Source organism: Salmo trutta, chromosome 12, assembly GCF_901001165.1.
Source record: "Salmo trutta chromosome 12, fSalTru1.1, whole genome shotgun sequence".
Taxonomy (NCBI): Eukaryota; Metazoa; Chordata; class Actinopteri; order Salmoniformes; family Salmonidae; genus Salmo; species Salmo trutta.
Window position 1 is genome coordinate 92,246,185 of NC_042968.1, and position 22,413 is coordinate 92,268,597.

The 22,413-nt window shown below is 42.1% G+C and overlaps 1 protein-coding gene across 1 annotated transcript; it reads left to right on the forward strand.

Annotated features, from left to right (window-relative positions):
• Positions 1-13,794: 13,794 nt before the first annotated feature.
• On the forward strand, positions 13,795-19,079 carry cfap298 (cilia and flagella associated protein 298; the record flags this gene model as incomplete). The annotated part of the gene is given in 5 exon segments (XM_029770377.1): positions 13,795-13,904; positions 14,288-14,429; positions 15,363-15,530; positions 18,596-18,663; positions 18,921-19,079. Coding segments are annotated over 4 exon segments (534 nt in total), but the record flags the coding sequence as incomplete, so codon positions are not given.
• Between the last annotated feature and the right edge of the window lie 3,334 nt (positions 19,080-22,413).

Sequence of the window (22,413 nt, forward strand, 5' to 3'; positions counted from 1 at the left end):
GAGAGTTATTTCTAATCTATTTATTATTGAAACTGTGGAGAGAAGTACTGTGCTGTGTTTGAGGTGTGTTGTCTGTCGTGGGGGGGGTGGGTGGGTGAGGGGGGGTGGTTGTGCGTGCTGCTCTGTGTGTAGTGTGTGTGTGTACAGTGTTTGGGGGGGGGGGTGGTATTGTCAGCATTTTTCTTCTGAGGGTCTTAAATACTACAGTAACATATGTCGCGTACTCTCACAGATTTAGAGACCAACGGCCACCCTAACACACAGGCCAACGGCCACCCTAACACACAGGCCAACGGCCACCCTAACACACAGGCCAACGGCCACCCTAACACACAGGCCAACGGCCACCCTAACACACAGGCCAACGGCCACCCTAACACACAGGCCAACGGCCACCCTAACACACAGGCCAACGGCCACCCTAACACACAGGCCAACGGCCACCCTAACACACAGGCCAACAGCCACACAGGCCAACGGCCACCCTAACACACAGGCCAACAGCCACACAGGCCAACGGCCACCCTAACACACAGGCCAACGGCCACCCAGACCCCAGAAGGGCTTGTAGGCACCTCCCCCTTTCAATGTTTATAATACAAAACCATACAACAAATAAAATCCTATTTTTAAGAGAGAAACAAATCATTGGAGATTTACACAAAGAAGGAAAACAGAGAAGGGGTAAAGAATAAAAAGAAAATGAAAGTACAATACATAAATATCTAATAGTCGGATGAATCCTCCTCACACTACATGCTAGTGTCATTGAGCCAATCAGAGTTAACTTCCTGTTGATGAGGTATGGTGGTATCAACATCAGTGATGTGTCAGTGTTCTACTCTGTATTCCGTTGTTGTCCTCCTACTATCTACTTTGGTCTTTCTCTAAAAACCCACTGCAGGAGCCAACATGGAACCCAGTTTCCACTCCTCACTGCTTATTCAGTATAGGGTTGAGTGCACTGCAGGAGCCAAAATGGACGACGCTGCTCTAGTGTTAAATTTTACACCAGTGTCTCCAACAATGGCTCTGACATATAAATGGTTTGTTAGTGAGAGGGACATATTGTGATTAGCTAGAAGAGGAGAGGTTTTTCCCCTCAGGAAAACTGTTGGATGATGATGTTATTTTCCCCCCAAAACGCTGTAAAAATGGTTGTGAACCACCACTGTAAAGTGTCCAGTCTAGTGGAGAGGGTATGGGGTTAGGGTTGCAAAGTCTCTAGGTTTTCCAGAAATCCTGGTTGGAAGATTTAACAGGTAATCCGGAATCCTCCGACCCGGGATTTCTGTAAAATCTTGGAATTTGGGAAAAGTTGCAGGAATTTTGCAACCCTTCTTAGGGTGTGGACCCAGAGGTTCAGAGTCCAGGGTCTAAGGTCCAGTTTCCCGGACACAGATTAACCCTTGTTCTGGATTTTTTTAAAACCTACTCTCCGTTGAAATCGTTTCTAAATCCTGGATTAGGCTCGATCTTTGTCCGGGAAACCAGTCCTAAAAGGAACCAGCTAACTGATGCTTCTCTGTTATTGCTTTATCCACACCATGGAAACAAATAACTGTGTTCTTCATTGCAATCCAAAAAGCTCTGGTTTGAAACATCACTCCTAAAACACACCAAGGCAGTAAGTAGCATTATCAGCACCTGATTTTACCACGTCCATGTATTGGTCGCTGGAGGAAAGCGATAGAACCACCTAAATGCATTTGTTGTTATGCTTTTATCAGTGGGTGTGCAGTATAGCCAATGGCATTAATAATTCTAGGAGGCTAGCTAACGCTTAATGTTATGTTCTGTTCAAGATGATATTTTATAGGAAAATATAAGTGACTCCTTTTTGTGAGGTTGGTGTCCCTTTATAAACTACCTGTATAACCCATAGTCGAGAATCATCTGTGTTGTTGATCACATTCTATATAAAGAAAACTGCAATTTGTGTATTAGTAGCTAAGGTTCCATCAGTTAAGTGCACAGCTAAACTGCACATTTATGTATAAAGCAATGTGTGTTGTATGTATAATAAATGTCTATTGACCTGAATGCTGTTGACTGTACTGAACTCGTGTTGAATACAACTTGTTTGTGTGTCATATTTGTGTAACTACTCATCTTTGTCACAATACACTTCTTCTTCTTCTGGTCTGGCCTTGAACATGACTCTCAGTTCCATTACATTACATTTAGCCAGCAGCATACCACCCTGCATCCCACTGCTGGCTTGCTTCTGAAGCTAAGCAGGGTTGGTCCTGGTTGGTCCCTGGATGGGAGACCAGATGCTGCTGGAGGGCGAGTAGAAGGCACACTTTCCTCAGGTCTAACAAAAAAATATCCCAATGCCCCAGGGCAAATCCCTGTGTAGGGTGCTGTCTTTCGGATGGGATGTTAAACGGGTGTCCTGACTCTGAGGTCATTAAAGATCCCATGGTACTTATTGTAAGTTTAGGGGTGTTAACCCCAGTGTCCTGGCTAAATTCCCAAGCTGTCCTTCATACCATCATGGTCACCTAATAATCCCCAGTTATAATTGGCTCATTCATCCCCCTTCTCCCCCCTGTAACTATTCCCCAGGTCGTTGCTGTAAATGAGAATGTGTTCTCAGTCAACTTACCTGGTTAAAAAAAAATAAAAAAACATTGTGGCTCAGCTGGTCTAAGGCACTGCATCTCAGTGCAAGAGCTGTCACTACAGTCTCTGGTTCAAATCCAGGCGGTGCACACTTTGGCCCAGCATTGGCCGGGGTCGGCTGTCATTGTAAATAAGAATTTGTTCTTAAATAAAGGTTCAATTAAATAAAATCCAAATAAATGAACAGCCCTGACTTTCGGTCTGAACATTAACATGTACCGCTTGCGGTATTATGGTTTTTGGTGCTTATCTTTTCATATCAGTGAGAAATAGTTTTCAGGAAGAAAAAAAAAGGTTAAATTACTACACACCTTTAATAGGGTTAGGGTTCCCACACGGCCATATCTCCCATGTTACAGCGCGTTGTTTATGGAAAACAGACGGAAGACAAATAATGCTAATTAGCTGTCTGATTCTCCTAACACCTGTGTGTCAACTGAAAACGGACGGAGCAAACAACATGTTTTTACTGAAAAATGCTTTTGGGTGCAACTGTGTTAACCTGTTAAAACAGTGTACATAAGTGTGTATTTTGCATTTGTGAAATTATTTTAACGTGTGATGTGAAAGTAGAGGGATTTATATTTATAGAATCGTACCACAATTGACAAACGATTGACGTTTAGACGGATCGTTTGGCTGTTTTGGCTTCCAGAGCCAATTCACCTTTAAACAGAGCATATTAAGGTCCTTGGGCTATAAGGATTATCCAATGACATATATAAACATTATCATACTCCTCCTTTTGGGAAGTGAATCAGGGAAAAACCATATCCCCACATGAAAAAAAAACAGCCAATTCAAGTGGTCCCGTGTGGCTCAGTTGGTAGAGCATGGTGTTTGCAACGCCAGGGTTGTGGGTTCGATTCCCTCGGGGGGACCAGTACGGAATACATTTTTTTAATGAAATGTATACATTCACTACTGTAAGTCGCTCTGGATAAGAGCGTCTGCTAAATGACTAAAATGTAAATGTAACATGGGAAGACAATTCATATGTAAAGTATCGAAATGATCAGTGTAGAAAATGTCCTTTTGACAGCTTGTGGTACTGCGTAACCATAGCAACGCATGTAATATGCTAGTTAGCTAACTAGCTAACAAAAAAAACGATAACCCCATTGTTGATGTTATTAATAAGCATAGATGAAGTGGTTATATGTGTGTGTGTCCAGTTTAACTGCTGTTTTAATGTATTTTATAATAGTCCTTTCATAACTGTTGAACAAATATTGTGCATTGACAATAAAATGTAGAACATATTAAGGTCCTTGTACTATAAGGAGCAACGTTAGGCTTCTTTATTCCATTACTGGGCTACTTCTGGTCCAAATGCATTTCTGTCTATTGTTCAGGTCACACATACACACGGGGGCCAGTTTATTAGGTACATTCATCTAGTACTGAGTCGGACCCCCCCCCCCCCTTTTTCCTCCAGAACAGCCTGAATTCTTCTGGGAAATCGATAGCATTGCTCATTTGGTAACAAGGGACCTAATGTGTGCCAGTAAAACACGATTCTTGTCCGATTCTCCTTCGACGTTTCATCAACGAGCTGTTTTCACCCACAGGACTGCAGCTGACTGGGTGTTTTTTATTGGGGGGGGGTCCCACCTTTATTTAACCAGGTAGGCTAGTTGAGAACAAGTTCTCATTTACAACTGCGACATGGCCAAGATAAAGCAAAGCAGTGCGACACAAACAACAACACAGAGTTACACATGGAATAAACAAGCGTACAGTCAATAACACAATAGAAAAGAAAGGAGGTAAGGCAATAGACCATAGTAGTGAAGTAATTACAATTTAGCAAATGAACACTGGAGTGATAGATGAGCAGATGGTGATGTGCAAGTAGTGATACTGGTGTGCGAAAGAGTAGAAAAGTTAATAAAAACAATATGGGGATGAGGTAGGTAGATTGGGTGGGCTATTTACAGATGGGCTATGTACAGCTGCAGCGATCGGTTAGCTGCTCAGATAGCTGATGTAAAGTTAGTGAGGGAAATATAAGTCTCCAGCTTCAGCGATTTTTTTGCAATTCGTTCCAGTCACTGGGTGCAGAGAACTGGAAGGAAAGGCGGCCAAAGGAGGTGTTGGCTTTGGGGATGACCAGTGAAATATACCTGCTGGAGCGCGTGCTACGGGTGGGTGTTATGGTGACCAGTGAGCTGAGATAAGGCGGAGCTTTACCTAGCATAGACTTATAGATGACCTGGAGCCAGTGGGTCTGGCGATGAATATGTAGCGAGGGCCAGCCGACTAGAGCATACAGGTCGCAGTGGTGGGTGGTATAAAGGGCTTTGGTGACTAAACGGATGGCACTGTGATAGACTGCATCCAGTTTTCTGAGTAGAGTATTGGAAGCTATTTTGTAAATAACATCGCCGAAGTCGAGGATCGGTAAGACAGTCAGTTTTACGAAGGTATGTTTGGCGGCGTGAGTGAAGGAGGCTTAGTTGCCAAATAGGAAGCCGATTCTCGATTTGATTTTGGATTGGAGATGTTTAATATGAGTCTGGAAGGACAGTTTACAGTCTATCCAGATACCTAGGTATTTGTAGTTGTCCACATATTCTCAGTCAGAACCGTCCAGGGTGGTGATACTAGTCGGGCGGGCGGGTGCGGGCAGCGAACGGTTGAAAAGCATGCATTTAGTTTTACTAGCGTTTAAGAGCAGTTGGAGGCCATGGAAGGAGTGTTGTATGGCATTGAAGCTCGTCTGGAGGTTAGTTAGCACAGTGTCCAAAGAAGGGCCAGAAGTATACAGAATGGTGTCGTCTGCGTAGAGGTGTATCAGGGAATCACCTGCAGCAAGAGCGACATTGTTGATTTATATACAGAGAAAAGAGTCAGCCCGAGAATTGAACCCTGTGGTACCCCCATAGAGACTGCCAGAGGTCCAGACAACAGGTCCTTTGATTTGACACACTGAACTCTGTCTGAAAGTAGTTGGTGAACCAGGCGAAGCAGTTATTTGAGAAACCAAGGCTGTTGAGTCTGCCGATAAGAATACGGTGATTGACAGAGTCGAAAGCCTTGGCCAGGTTGATGAAGACGGCTGCACAGTACTGTCTTTTATCAATGGCGGTTATGATATTGTTTACTACCTTGAACGTGGCTGAGGTGCATCCATGACCAGCTCGGAATCCGGATTGCACAGCGGAGAAGGTACGGTGGGATTCGAAATGGTCAGTGATCTGTTTAATGGCAGGGTAGGATATATATAGGTCTGTAACAGTTTGGGTCTAGAGTGTCTCCCCCTTTGAAGAGGGGGATGACCGCGGCAGCTTTCCAATCTTTAGGGATCTCGGACGATACGAAAGAGAGGTTGAACAGGCTGGTAATAGGGGTTGCAACAATGGCGGCGGATAGTTTTAGAAAGAGAGGGTCCAGATTGTCTAGCCCAGCTGATTTGTACGGGTCCAGGTTTTGCAGCTCTTTCAGAACATCTGCAATCTGGATTTGGGTGAAGGAGAAGCTGGGAAGGCTTGGGCAAGTAGCTGCGGGGGGTGCGGAGCTGTTGGCTGGGGTTGGGGTAGCCAGGAGGAAAGCATGGCCAGCCGTAGAGAAATACTTATTGAAATTCTCGATTATCATGGATTTATCGGTGGTGACAGTGTTACCTCGCCTCAGTGCAGTGGGCAGCTGGGAGGAGGTGCTCTTATTCTCCATGGACTTTAGTGTCCCAAAACTTTTGGGAATTAGAGCTACAGGATGCACATTTCTGTTTGAAAAAGCTAGCCTTGGCTTTCATGACTGACTGCGTGTATTGGTTCCTGACTTCCCTGAACAGCTGCATATCGCGGGGTCTATTCGATGCTATTGCTGTCCGCCACAGGATGTTTTTGTGCTGCTCAAGGGCAGTCAGGTCTGGAGTGAACCAAGGGCTATATCTGTTCTTAGTTCTGCATTTTTTGAAAGGGGCATGCTTATTTACGATGGTGAGGAAATTACTTTTAAAGAACGACCAGGCATCCTCGACTGACGGGATGAGGTCAATATTTGTAGCAACAACAACAACAAAAAAAGCTTGACACTGTCGTGCGTGAAAAGCCCAGGAGGCCGTTTGAGATACTGGAACCGTCGCGCCTAGCGCCAATGATCATACCACACTCAAAGTCTCTTAGTCGCTCATTTTGCCCATTCTAACTTTCAATTGAACAGTAACTGAATGTCTCAATGCCTGTTTGCCTGCTTTATATTGCAAGCCACGGCCACGTGACTCACTGTGTAGGAGCAAACCATTTTTGTTAAAAGGGTCGGTGTACCTAATAAACTGGCCCCTGAGTGTATATGAGTTATTACGGTAACAATCAGGAAGTGAAATGTAAGTTCTAGGCTTTTCCATTTCTTTTAAACAGAGAGAAGCCCAACTCGGCTTCTCAATGAGAGTGACGGATTCGGTTAACAAAAAAAAAACATCAGTAAGTAGGACAGGTGACATCCTGGCTACTTTGTGAGAAAAAACCTTTATATTGGAGTTGTCTTGAGATGGCTATGCATATTCATGACATTAGTCTAGTAACATAGCGTCTCTCTCCATTGAATACAGGCAGTTGACGTCACCAACCGTCAACGAATATTCAAAAAGGGATTACAATAATGAGATGTATCCACCAATCCAAAGACAGGATAAGTGGGAGCTAGACAGCCCGCCATGTCGCTTTGTGGACGACTCCCATTGTTAGGGTGGAGAGGCAAGTATCTTGTCAGTATATCCATAATCTACCCATACGAAAAAAGATTGCCGTCAGAGTGCAGTATAACTGCAGTATGCAGCAAATACTGTCCAAAATAGTTTTTTTTTTACTGCAGTAATTTTTTTGTTCTAAAATTACTGCGTTCAAAATGCCACAGTCGACTACAGATACTGCACTTTTATTGCAGTTTCAAAACTGCAATATTTTTTTGGTAATGGATAAGTTGAATCAACCCTTACCAAAAAAAAAAGATTACAGTTTCAAAACTGCAGTAAAAGCACAGTATCTGTAGTCGACTGTGGCATTTTGGACGCAGTAATTGCAGAATAACTGGGTGATTCTACAGAAATGGTGGCTTTCCTGTCCCCCGCCTTAACCACCATGGAAAAACACAAAATAATCTGATAATGACACAAAATGTTTTGGTTTTAAGTCTTTTATTGTTAATAAACATATGTAAGGATATTGCAAATTTTATTATTATCGTAGAACACGTTCAGCACCATGAAGATGGCTTGTCCCTCGAGCCAGGAGTTATGGTTTAGTGACATATTTTCACTCAAAATCTATTTTTGTCTTTAGATGTTATAATACAAACCAAAGTATTATTGCTGGTTAGGCAATTACTTAAAAAAAAACATATTATAAATAATTTACAGGAAATAGCTGTCCCTCAATTTCATGTCACTGGTGTTACCATTAATAATAATTTAAAAAACACCATCCTTGCCAACTTCTTCCTGGGTCAAAGGTTAATTGGAGGTTGGGCTGTTTTGAAGAGCACATAGTGAGTCTGCACTCATATGTTAGCAATTTGATGATTATTTTGGTAATCTAATGTGCAGTTTTAAAACCTGTCACTGGTGTTATACAGGTTATAGTATGGGGAAAGGGAATAATATTGATATGATTAATCAAATCACATTATTAAGTGATTTATTTACAATTTAAGAAGTGTGGTTTGAGCTACTGTGGCCACCATTTTAGATATGCCATCTTGTCTGCAGATTTGTCACTGGTGTTACTCTTCCTGCTGTTAACACCAGTGACAATAACACTGCTAACTTTTATATCAACGTAAGGTTTTATACTGTTTCAATATTGTAATTTGTAACATAATATGGCTTTCTTTTAGATATGGCAAAAAAAATTACAATTAAAATTAAAAGTAAGTGCTGCTGAAAAGCAAAGACTCTTCAGACAGCGCAGGGATGCTGACCCGGACCGCAGAGCAGCCCACCTTGAAAAAAAACACCAGACTTACTTAAAGGATTTAGAGAGTAAAAAAAAAAAGAGACTATGAGCTCACAGAAAGAGGAAAAAGACAGGAGTAAAAGCAATGGAGGTCATACAGGACAAAAAAACAGAGAGATGTTGAGCAGGAGAGACTGTGCCATGTGACACACATTCAACACTATCATTTATGTTTTAACAAACTAGATTGTTATGTGGTTAGGCATGACAGAAATAGAGTAGGATTTCCTGTTTGTATCATCTTTGAAAGATAACATCTTTTATGTTTTTACACAGGACAGCAGTACAGAAGATACAAGAGAAGTTAGACAAACACAAAAGACTCCACAACAAATACAAGATACATTGTCAATGTTTGCAGGGTACAAATAAAGACCCTGAAAGTCCAAGAACGAAGGCGAGCAGCACGCTACATGGCCCGCCCTGCCTCTTCACCAATTAAAAAACCTCTAAACTTCCACTAAGAGCAACATACTAGGCAGCCAAACAGGAACCAGCCAAATCAGACACAGCCAAACAGGAAACAAACATTACACAACGCTAATAAATATACTGAGAGGATAATTACACATAACCCTCAAACATACTGAGGATAATTATATAACCCTAATAAACATACTGAGGATAATTACACATAACCCTAATAAAGGCTAATAAAGAAATACAAAATCTAAAAGTTGTGTTTTTTCATTCAAAGCCTGGAAGCCACAAGGCAGCAGAAGGCATGACCCAGTAGTCATATGGACTCAACCTGGACCCCCTGCTGGACATGATAAAACAGCAGGACCCGACCGTGCAACACCTTCACTTCTTCAGTGATCGCCCTGCCACCCAATATAAACAGAAGGACAACTTGTATGTGGTTGGCATTGAACCTTTCAAGAAGGGCTTCCAAGGGAGTATGTGGAATTTTTTTGAGGCCTGTCACTGAAACGGTGCTCCGGATAGAGTGAGGGTGGGGGGTCACTAAAGCGGTCAGCTGACCTCTTGGTCCACCACTGGAAAGACACAACAGATGCAATGTCTTTCTATCAGGAGGTAAGGGACTCTGGCACTCAGATACAGTTGTATTATGTCAGTGAGGAAGAGGTGGAAAGTAAAGCACAGAAGGTTTCTGGGGTACTTCTGGTAACCATAAAAGGAACCATGTGAATGAACCTGGAATGAACCAGAAATGCACCTGGAATTAACCAGAAATGCACCTGGAATGAACCAGAAATGCACCTGGAATGAACCAGAAATGCACCAGGAATGAACCAGAAATGCACCTGGAATGAACCAGAAATGCACCAGGAATGAACTAGGAATGCACCAGGAATGCACCAGGAATGAACTAGGAATGCACCAGGAATGAACTAGGAATGAACTAGGAATGCACCAGGAATGCACCAGGAATGAACTAGGAATGCACCAGGAATGAACTAGGAATGCACCAGGAATGCACCAGGAATGCACCAGGAATGAACTAGGAATGCACCAGGAATGCACCAGGAATGCACCAGGAATGAACTAGGAATGCACCAGGAATGCACCAGGAATGAACTAGGAATGCACCAGGAATGCACCAGGAATGAACCAGGAATGAACTAGGATATTAATTATATGGAAATAAAGTTTAAACAATTTTATCGTAGGTAAAGAATCCAAGCAGTACATCTCTATAAATCTACTGATTCCTTTACATGAATACAATGCCAAAAAAGATGCAACACCATTTCTGGTTGGTTATTACAAAAGGTACAATTTGAATTAATGTTTTTTCTTAAACTTCTTCATGTAGTGGTTAGCAGGATAATATTTATAAAAACATTTTAAAAGAAGCTTAATTTTGTTAATAAGTAGGTATATGTGTGTGTGGCAACATCAAAACTTTTTTCCAACAGATATTATCAATAAAAAACATTACAATAAAGTATGACATAAGGAATAGATACAACATCCTGTTGAAACAAGGCTCTTGTAGCTCTATTGTTGTTGAACGGAGCAAAAGTAAAACAAATATTTCCTACTGATGAGTCAACAAGGTTAATCGTATGTTCTGAGGGTCAGGTCTTGACACGTTCCTGAATAATCAAGCAACACCTGAGGGGCATCTAAAACAATTAGGTGTTACTGGGATCTTGTAAAGTAATAAGAATTCCTTATAATTAAGTAAAATACAGTCTGCATTTACCAGTTGGCTCACCAATAGGATATTATTTACCAGTTGGCTCACCAATAGGATATTATTTACCAGTTGGCTCATTATGTCGGAACCAATATTCTAAAAACAAAGAAGTATTTTTATACCATATGTTCGGATTATTCCATATATAATATCTGTGTGGAGAAAAATTATGCCTATTCATTAAAAAACCATGACAAGAAAACCTGCTGGTGAAAAGCAAAGTTTCACTGGAACTTTGTCAATATTATAATTGCAAACCAACATGAAGTTAAGGCCACCAAAAGTAGAGAAGACATGAGGAATAAAGTTCCACATAGAAATGTGTCTTCTTAGATATTGTTTCATCCAATTGATCTTAAAAGTATTATTTAAGGTAGTAAAGTCCAGAGAATTCAGGCCACCATACTCATAAGTGTTCATTAAAACAGTTTTCCTAATGTAATGGGTACGGTTTCTCCACAGAAAGGTGAAAAGCATCTGGTCTACCCTCTTTTCTTATTTTACCGTCAAGATATAAAGATAGAGCGGCATATGTTAGCCTAGAGATACCCTCAGCCTTGGTTATTAGGACTCTTCCTTTTAAAGATAAGTCCCTCTGCAGCCATTGATTTAGCTTCTTCTGGGTTTTTTTAATAAGAGGGTTAAAATTTAATAAGCCTCTAGACTTCTAATCCTTTGTAATGGTTATGCCTAAATATGTAAGTTCTTTCACTGGAATACCATAATAGGAAGGTGTCACACAATCTTTGACAGCCATGAGTTCACATTTATTAATGTTAAGATATAGACCAGACGCTTTGGAAAAAGATTCTATCACATTGATCGATATGGGAATCTGACTAGCTTCTTTCAGAAAAAGTGTAGTATCGCCAGCCAGCTGGCTTATAATAATTTCTTTACCAGCTAAGGAAATACTTTGTACAGGACTATTATTTAAATAATTTGTAAGAAGTTGGGTGATTAATAAAAACAGACACGGTGAGATAGGACAACCTTGCCTAATTCCTCTCTTTATCTCACTTCTAGGTGAGTTGCCATGTTTCAGTTTGATAGAGCTGTTACCATTCGTATAGAGTCTTAATAGTCTTACAGAAAAACGTGTCTAACTGTTGTGACTTCAGATTTCGACAAAAATTAACAACTAATGAAGAATTTTTCACTTCTCAAACTCCAACCTCAGTTCATATGGAAAAACCAGCCACATAAGATAAAAAGAGATGTTATCAACAACAGGGTTTGTGATGGCGTCTAAATGTCTTAGATTTCACTCTCTTCAATCAGATATCAAAGGTCAACTGGATTAAAAGGTACATAAAAAATCCTCATAGCTTCTGGAATATTATACCTCATTTTGTTTTTCAGAAGTTCGGAGGGCTTAATTTTTTACTACAATGTCCATATATTGTGGGTAAAATTCCTGTGAAACTGGCGGTTTTTCACAAGCAGGCTTTAATGTGCTGGGCTTTGTTGTATAAACACAACTTTTCACCTCATAAATGTTTTATTTGGAACAATGGGTCAATATTACATAGAAATAAGATGTTATTAAACCATAGATGGTTCTCGAAAAACATTGTTCTTGTCAGCCAATTGGTTAATAACAGTGGGAATCTATTTACACGGAGAGAATTTATGGAAATATACAACTTTGAGGTTTCAAGCAAGGAATATGACACTGTTATAAAAGCTATACCTAGTGGGATAAAAACTTTACTTCAGAATAATGCATATTTTGGAATATCTCCGATTGTAAGAGATATTCAGTTGAAAGGCATTGGTCTACTAGATACGAAATTCAACAATCGTTTAATAAGGGATATTTTCTACAGGAAGTCTATTCCCTCTGCGATATTTTGTTGGGCTTCATCGTTTGATGTAAACTGGCGCCGTGCTTGGCTCACTCCACACAGATTTATGGTGACCAATAAAGTAAAGGAGATCTCCTTTAAGATAATCCATAGATGCTATCCGTGTAATAGCTTAATTTCTAAATATATATTTGACGTTACCAGTGAATGCAGTTTTTGTGAACTAGAAACTGAATCTATTGAACACTTATTCTGTAATTGTTTATATAGTGAAGTGTTTTGGACTGATGTAAAACTATATCTTAGCCGCAAATTGCATACAACCATTGATATTACTAAGTTTGACATATTATTTTACTACACTGATTCCACAATTGAACGTGAGTATGTCATAAATCTGTTTATTTTATTAGGAAAATCTTTCATCCACAAATCAAAATTTATGAAGAAAAAGCCCCTTTTCTTAATTTTTTTATCTGATTTGGAACAGTACTTAGAATCTTTAAAACGTATACAAAACAAAATGTAAAAATGTTTTATTCGATATATGTCTGTATTTGATTTGATATAATAGTTGTTGTTGTTTTTTTCTCTAATTTCTTTGGATTCCCTCTGGCTGTTATGTTATGTTTATGTTTTGCATGTTACTGTTATTTACAACAAGTTAAATAAAGATTTGTGCAAACTTAAAATAAAAAATAAAACTCCAACCTCAGGCTGGTCAGAGATATTCTTAGAGGAAGGAGAAGATAGGAATCCCTTTGACCAATGTATAAAAAAAAACGTGCAACGCCCCATCAACAGACTGTCGACCAATCGTGTTTACGGTGTCATGCTGCGTCACGCGGTTGCTAAGCTAATCGTCACGCAATCCCTTCTCAAAGTCACAGTGTGAGTCGAGAAATGTGCCTATTTTCATCGAAAGTACGTAATGTCACGATTCCAAAACTATACAATATTACAGATAGAAAGTTGATTATCTTACATCTTGGAAAAGATTTCTAATTTTGTACTTATTGTTGAAGAAGTTCATGCTAATGTTGGGTTTTTTGAGCTAGCGTCCAATTAACTCACATTCACTCCTTGAAGGAGAGCTTTGTTTGTCCCAGAATCACCCAGAATGAACAGCGTGGCTTTTTGACGTGACATGGGCGACGTACACAATGGGCGTTGATACTATTCCAATAGAGTTTCCCATCTCTTTAAAATTATCTTTGGCCTGGTCTGCTTGGTGTTTCGCAAGGGTTCCCGGATGTCTCGCGATACTGCGTTTACAAACGATTGAACATTGCAACACCTCTGGTACTCTGCTATTTTGTGTCCTTCCTGACCTTTTCCACAACGGTAGGTTTTGTCTATTGTTATAAAGTGAACTCTTATCCATGTCACAATTGTAATTATTTGCCTGTGTAAATGTTAGTAATTTGTTTGTAGCTAAAACATTAAAGTTGACGCTCAAGTTGTTTTCCAGCTAACGCTAGTTAGTTATCAACAAATGGAAGTTTGTGTTTAGTTGCTATGGTAACTTAATTTCTGATGGAGCTTGGTAGCTACAACTTTTAGACTAGTCAACCAGCTAACATAGCTAACGTTACCTACCGGCTCTATAAGATCTGTCTAGTTAGCTAGGGGGGGATATAGCTAACCTAATATAATAGTTTAGGGTTCACAACTGTCTGGCTAGCTAGCTAGTTAGCTAGCTAGCTAATACTTTGACATCATTGCAGAGAATGGTGCAGCTGCACGTGAAACGTGGTGACGAGAGCCAGTTCCTGTTCAGCACGTCAGTCGACGTCCCGTTAGAAACCCTGACCCAGCAGGTCACAGCCATCTATAACACCAGGCTCAAAGTAGACAGGATATGCTCAGGTGAGTAACGTTAGTGGGTGTAAGAAGATATAGCTGCCTTTGTCCTGTGCCAATTAACTTAGTGGTCTTCACAGATCCACCTGTACCTGAGATCCGGGCCCAGAATTCTAAATAATGTCACTGGTCTGGGTCGGATCTGACATGATTGTAACGGGTATGGGTTCTGTAACTTTAACTGGCTTGTCTGTTAGGGCCCCATACAGATCCAGAGAGAGAGAGAGAGACATTGTATTATTTATGCTGCTGCTCTTGCTTTTCGCAGGAGTGGCACATGTAGGTTGTTGGTAAGTCATCAAAGAGGCAATAAGCCACAGTCACAGAGCATCCATGTGTGGCAAATGTTAGGAGATGGAAGATGGAATTAAAGATCCACTATGCAGAAATCTCTCCACCATTTCCTGGTTGCTAAAATTCAAATAGTTTGCCTAATTTCAGTTTGTGACCAAACAAACAACCAAGTATAGTGTAGAGAATTATTGTACCATCTAAACCGCTGTGAAATATATTTTCCATAACCAAAAATATTGTATTTTCAGCTGTTTGATGCTGGTGTACATAATCGAAAGTAAAAGACGCAAAAACAAAATTTAAGAACATAGAGTAGAGCTAGCTAGTTAGCTGTACTCTATGTGATAAACAATAAAGCTAACTAGCTAGCTTTACTCTGTGATACACAATAGAGCTAATTAGCTAGCTTTACACTATGTTCTACACAATACAGCTAACTAGCTAGCTCTACACTATGTGTAATACACAATACAGCTAGCCCTACACTAACTAACTAACTAACTAACTAACTAACTAACTAACTAACTAACTAACTAACTAACTAACTATCTCTACACTTTTCATAAGACACACAGTTTCCTTTGGCCAAAAAAATGGTATGGGTGTTAACGTGTCTGTGTTCCATTCTCCTGTCTCCTCCCTCAGAGTTCCCAGAGCTGATGGACCACGGGGTGACGCTGCCCCCCAACATGCAGGGTCTGACGGATGAACAGATTGTTGACCTGAAGCTAAAGGACGAGTGGGAGGAGAGGTGTGTCCCCAGCGGAGGACCTGAATTCAACAAGGATGAGATCGGAAGGAGGAACGGACACGGTGAGTCCAGAGGTGTATTCTTAGTCGGACTAGGTTACTCCAGAACGTAAAAATGTATAATAAAAAAGAACATAAGTTGTCCAATAGACAACTTTGTGTACGTTCCTCCCCGTTTTGTTCCATTTGCTTCTGTTTGGTCCTCTTTGGTTCTGTATGGTTCTATTTGGTTCTGTTTGGTTCCGTATGGTTCTATTTGGTCCTATTTGGTTCTATTTGGTCCTCTTTGGTTCTGTATGGCTCTATTTGGTTCTGTATGGTTCTGTTTGGTTCCGTATGGTTCTATTTGGTTCTGTATGGTTCTATTTGGTTCTGTATGGTTCTATTTGGTTCTGTTTGGTTCCGTATGGTTCTATTTGGTCCTCTTTGCTTCTGTTTGATTCCATATGGTTCTATTTGGTCCTCTTTGGTTCTGTTTGGTTTAGGGATGTAAATTCTGGTCAAGTTTGCTTCCGACTAACTAACCCTCATTAATTGGTCAGCAAACGGTAAAAAAAAAAATCCAAACAGGAAAATGCCGTGAACAACAGAAAATACTATGCATACATGCATGGAGCTGGTGTAAGAACACTGAACTCCATTGCAGAGTTGAGTGATAACTGGTCCAGCGATTTGATAGCAACAAAATTGAGTCCCCGTCAGCCGATACTTGTTAAATATGTAAATTCTGAAAACGCTTACCTGTGTTTGTCCTGTACAACTGTGGTCTTCCACGGGATGCTGAAATGTTTACTTTTTTAATAAAAACGTATCACATACAACCACCGACTTTTAACTAATTTGTGTAGCTCAACTGGAGACAGACGCCTTGACGTACTACTTAAGCTGAAATTTAAATTGACAGAAGCGGTTTAGTGCTAAATTGAGCAACACAAATGAGGAAAAAGTCTATGGTGTGTATTCAATAAAAGTTTTTATTAAAAGTAGGAATTTCAGGATCACGCGGAAGGACCGCAGTTGTACAGGACAAACATAGGTACAGGTAAGCATGTATTGATAGATGACTCCATGTTGTTTATCATGAATAGCGTGACCAGTTATCAATATTCAACTCCGCCTCGTAATAAGAGAATGGAATTGAGCATTCCTCAGCTAACAAGCAAACAGATATTTTTCATTAAAAGAGCTTAATGTAAACATGCCACAATGGCAAACCTATCGTCTTACAGTCAAAAGGCTATAGTCTATTACTGAACATGCAACTGCTGTAATGAAGAAGCAAAAAAAACGTCATTTTCGAACATTTGCCAAAATGCAATTTGCGGGAAAACACCATTCTAAACAGCACACCTAATGTGAGTGGTTCTATATGTGACGGAGAAGAACATTTCCTGTAGAAAGAGGGGGAATCTAATAGCAACGACTAGGATGTGTTGCTAATATCACTAGGATTGTTCCTTTTGTCTTCTGGACAATGAAAGAAAGTTAATGTAGAAACCAATAGAACAGGAGAGAAATGCTGGTTAATGGCATGAAGTCTATATAAAAGAATTGCGTCCATGTTTCTATGTTCTGATTTTTGGCTAGGCTGCTTTTGAAGCAAGGTAAGACATTTTTAATCGTGGTCATCAAAACATTTTATTTATTTTTTTTTAAATACGAGATGGCGTTTTAGAATTGTTATTTGTTGCGCAATGACTGAGCTTACAAAAGCATGTTTCATTCTCGTACCAGATTTTTGAGTTGCTGCTATCACGCTGTCTGACAGGTGGTAGACTATTCCTCTCCTCAAACTAGGCTGTGGAGCTACTCTGGTCCTGTCTGACAGGTGGTAGACTATTCCCCTCCTCAAACTAGGCTGTGGAGCTCCTCTGGTCCTGTCTGACAGGTGGTAGACTATTCCTCTCCTCAAACTAGGCTGAGGAGCTCCTCTGGTCCTGTCTGACAGGTGGTAGACTATTCCCCTCCTCAAACTAGGCTGTGGAGCTCCTCTGGTCCTGTCTGACAGGTGGTAGACTATTCCTCTCCTCAAACTAGGCTGTGGAGCTCCTCTGGTCCTGTCTGACAGGTGGTAGACTATTCCCCTCCTCAAACTAGGCTGTGGAGCTCCTCTGGTCCTGTCTGACAGGTGGTAGACTATTCCTCTCCTCAAACTAGGCTGAGGAGCTCCTCTGGTCCTGTCTGACAGGTGGTAGACTATTCCCCTCCTCAAACTAGGCTGAGTATGCTGTGGCATGTGATAAATTGGATACATGGTGACTAATGCAAATACACACATTCGCCAATTGAATTCCACTAAATTATGCAAATTAACCTATAGACTGATAAGCATGACCGGTCAAATGTATTTTCATCAGCTAACCAATTAAAGCAGCTAACCAATTAAAGCAGCTAACCAATTAAAGCAGCTAACCAATTAAAGCAGCTAACCAATTAAAGCAGCTAACCGTTAACATCCCTAGTTTGGAGTCGTTTGCTTCCATACACACTGAAATTTGATTTGAAGGCCACCATAATTTGGTCTGGGCCTGGATCCTGCTCTTTGTGTCCAGTATCTTGGTCAATGTGGGCTCCCTAGTGGCACAGCGGTCTAAGGCACTGTATCTCAGTGTTAGAGGCGTCGCTACAGACACCCTGGTTAGATTCCAGGCGGTATCACACCCGGCCGTGATTGGGAGTCCCATAGGACGGCGCACAATTGGCCCAGCGTCGTCCAGGTTTGGCCGGAGTAGGCCGTCATTGTAAATAACAATTTCTTCTTAACTGACTTACCTAGTTAAATAAAAGGTAAAAAAAAAAAAAAAGTCTTGGCTTTAGTAAAGAGGACAATTGACACTTGTTCTAACTGACATACAGTAGTTCTGTGTTCTTCTACCTCCACCAGTCTGGAGCCTGCTCTCTGTGTCCAGGGTCTTGGCTCTTGTATAGAGAGAGACTGGCAAGAGTCCTCCTGACTATATTGTTGTGAACCTGAGAGAGTTGGAATCAATTCAGAAAGTACCACTGAAATTCCAATTATCTCTTCAATGCTTTTCAATGAACAAAATTTGTAATTGGAATATGGTTTACTTTCTGTAAATGGAATTAACCCTGAACCCGACTGTCCTCCCTCTTCCTCCCTCTTCCAGCTCCTAACCAGAAGATGAAGGAGGTGTTGAGGAATACCATGGAGGAGGCCAAGGCAGTCATCTCTAAGGTAGCTACGGTATTTAAATATCCAACACGTCGTCTCACATTCTAGGCCTACACCAGATATATAAAACTACGTGTAATGGATCACACCGCACACATGTTATACTCAGTCCCAAACGGCACCCTATTCCCAATATGGTGCACTACTTTTGACCTGGGCCCATAGGGGAAGTAGTGTGCTTATGTAGGGTTTAGGGTGTCATTTGGTGACGCAGGCCCCTTTTTTTCTTTTCTTATATCTCCTCTTTTTGTGCTCTTCAGAAACAGGCGGTGGCTGGTGTGTGTGTTACCATGGAGACGGTGAAGGAGGCGCTGGACCGGCTGAGGGGTGCGGTGATGATCGTCTACCCCATGGGCTTGCCGCCACACGACCCAATCAGGATGGAGCTGGAGGACCAGGAGGACCTATCAGGAACACAGGTAGGTAAACAGCAGGCCTCTTCCTGGGTAGTCACATCACCACTGGATGGCTTCCCCATAGAGACCATCTAAGTCCTTCTATTTACTCATGGATTTGTTTATTTATTAATACATTTATTAAATATTTATCTCAGTTGTGGTTAATTCTGTGGACTGGGTCTGTACATGGCATCACCTCCCTGACGTTACAGTGTACGGCAGGCATCACCTCCCTGACGTTACAGTGTACGGCAGGCATCACCTCCCCGACGTTACAGTGTACGGCAGGCATCACCTCCCCGACGTTACAGTGTACGGCAGGCATCACCTCCCCGACGTTACAGTGTACGGCAGGCATCACCTCCTCGACGTTACAGTGTACGGCAGGCATCACCTCCCCGACGTTACAGTGTACGGCAGGCATCACCTCCCCGACGTTACAGTGTAAGGCAGGCATCACCTCCCCGACGTTACAGTGTACGGCAGGCATCACCTCCCCGACGTTACAGTGTAAGGCAGGCATCACCTCCCCGACGTTACAGTGTACGGCAGGCATCACCTCCCCGACGTTACAGTGTACGGCAGGCATCACCTCCCCGACGTTACAGTGTACGGCAGGCATCACCTCCCCGACGTTACAGTGTACGGCAGGCATCACCTCCCCGACGTTAGTGTACGGCAGGCATCACCTCCCCGACGTTACAGTGTACGGCAGGCATCACCTCCCTGACGTTACAGTGTACGGCAGGCATCACCTCCCCGACGTTACAGTGTACGGCAGGCATCATCAACTACATTTAACCGCGGGAAGATAATTACAAATAATTTGTTAATTTCAAATTGACCGCAATAAGCCCTAACATGTACTATACAGAGCATTTGGAAAGTATTCAGACCCCTAGACATTTCCACATTTTGTTAAGTTACAGCCTTACTCTAAAATGGATTCAATTGTTTTTTTCCCCCTCATTAATCTACACACACAACCCCATAATTAAAACAAAAACAGGTTTTTCGAGAAAAAAAATTGATTAAATATTATCTGAAATATCACATTTACTTAAGTATTCAGACACTTTACTCAGTACTTTGTTGAAGCACGTTTTGCAGCGATTACAGCCTCGAGTCTTCTTGGGTATGACGCTACAAGCTTGGCACACCTGTATTTGGGGAGTTTCTCCCATTCTTCTCTGCAGATCCTCTCAAGCTCTGTCAGGTTGGATAGGGAGCGTCGCTGCACAGCTATTTTCAGGTCTTTCCAGAGATGTTCGATCGGGTTCAAGTCCAGGCTCTGGCTGGGCCACTCAAGGACATTCAGAGACTTGTCCTGAAGCCACTCCTGCGTTGTCTTGGCTGTGTGCTTAGGGTTGTCCTGTTGGAGGGTGAACCTTCGCCCCAGTCTGAGGTCCTGAGGGATCTGAGGCAGGTTTTCATCAAGGATCTCTCTGTATTTTTCTCCGTTCATCTTTCCCTCTATCCTGACTAGTCTCCCAGTCCCTGCCGCTGAAAAACATCCCCACAGCATGATGCTGTCACCACCATGCTTCACCATAGGGATGGTGCCAGGTTTCCTCCAGATGTGATGCTTGGTATTCAGGCCAAAGAGTTCAATCTTGGTTTCAGTAGAACAGGGAATCGTGTTTATCATGGTCTGAGCCCTTTAGGTGCCTTTTGGCAAACTCTAAGCGGGCTGTCATTTGCCTTTTACTGAGGAGTGGCTTCAGTCTGGCCACTCTACCATAAAGGCCTGATTGGTGGAGTGCTGCAGAGATGGTTGTCCTTCTGGAAGGTTCTCCCATCTCCACAGAGGAACTCTGGAGCTCTGTCAGAGTGACCATCAGGTTCTTGGTCACCTCCCTGACCAAGGCCCTTCTCCCCCGATTGCTCAGTTTGGCTGGGCGGCCAGCTCTAGGAAGAGTCTTGGTGGTTCCAAACCTCTTCCATTTAAGAATGATGGAGGCCACTGGTTTCTTGGGGACCTTCAATGCTGCAGAATATTTTTGCTACCCTTCCCCAGATCTGTGCCTCGACACAATCCTGTTTCGGAGCTCTACAGACAGTTCTTTGGACCTCATGGCTTGGTTTTTGCTCTGACATGCACTGTCAACTGTGGGACCTTTATATAGACAGGTGTGTGCATTTCCAAATCATGTCCAATCAATTGAATTTACCACAGTTGGACTTCAATCAAGTTATAGAAATATCCTCAAGGATGATCAATGGAAACAGGATGCACCTGAACTCAATTTCGAGTCTCATAGCAAAGGGTCTGAATACTTATGTAAATAAGGTATTTCTGTTTTTTATTTTTAATACATTTGCAAAAATGTCTAAACCTGTTTTTGCTTTGTCATTGTGGGGTATTGTGTGTAGATTGAGGGGGGGAAAAATAAATTAATCCATTTTAGAATAAAGCTTTAACGTAACAAAATGTGGAAAAAGGGAAGGAGTCTAAATACTTTCTGAATGCACCGGATAATATTTGACTAAAACATAATAATTTCCAACCTTGCTTCCATTTGTGTAAGATCACGTGTCTCTCTACTATGTGTGGGAATAAATTAATATTCAATTAAAATCATTTGGAGCTGATATCCTGGTGTTTTTTACAATCTTATGTCCAACAATTCCATTTTTAAAATAGATTTTTATTGCTCAGAATCCTGGTGTGTGTTATCCAGATGTACAAAACCCCTGATCATCAGTTGATATATCAGTGATCACTGAACTCTCTCCCTCTCTGTCCAATTGTCTCTCTTTGTCTCTCTTTGTCTCTCTCTTTCTATCTCCCCCTCTATTTGTCTCTCTCCCCCTCCCTCCCTCCTCTCTCCACCCTCCCTCCCTCCTCTCTCCACCCTCCCTCCCTCCTCTCTCCACCCTCCCTCTCTCCTCTCTCCTCCCTCCTCTCTCCACCCTCCCTCTCTCCTCTCTCCCTCCCTCCCTCCCTCCCCTCTCTCTGCCTCCTCCCCTATCTCTCCCTCCCCCTCCCTTCCTCCTCTCTCCACCCTCCTTCCCTTCTCTCTCTCTCTGCCTCCTCCCCTCTCTCTCTCTCTGCCTCCTCCCTTCTCTCTCTCTCTCTGCCTCCTCCCTTCTCTCTCTCTCTCTGCCTCCTCCCTTCTCTCTCTCTCTCTGCCTCCTCCCTTCTCTCTCTCTCTCTGCCTCCTCCCCTCTCTCTCTCTCTCTCTCTCTGCCTCCTCCCCTCGCTCTCTCTCTGCCTCCTCCCCTCGCTCTCTCTCTGCCTCCTCCCCTCGCTCGCTCTCTCTCTCTCTGCCTCCTCCCCTCGCTCTCTCTCTCTCTCTCTGCCTCCTCCCCTCGCTCTCTCTCTCTCTCTGCCTCCCTCCCTCCTCTCTCGCTG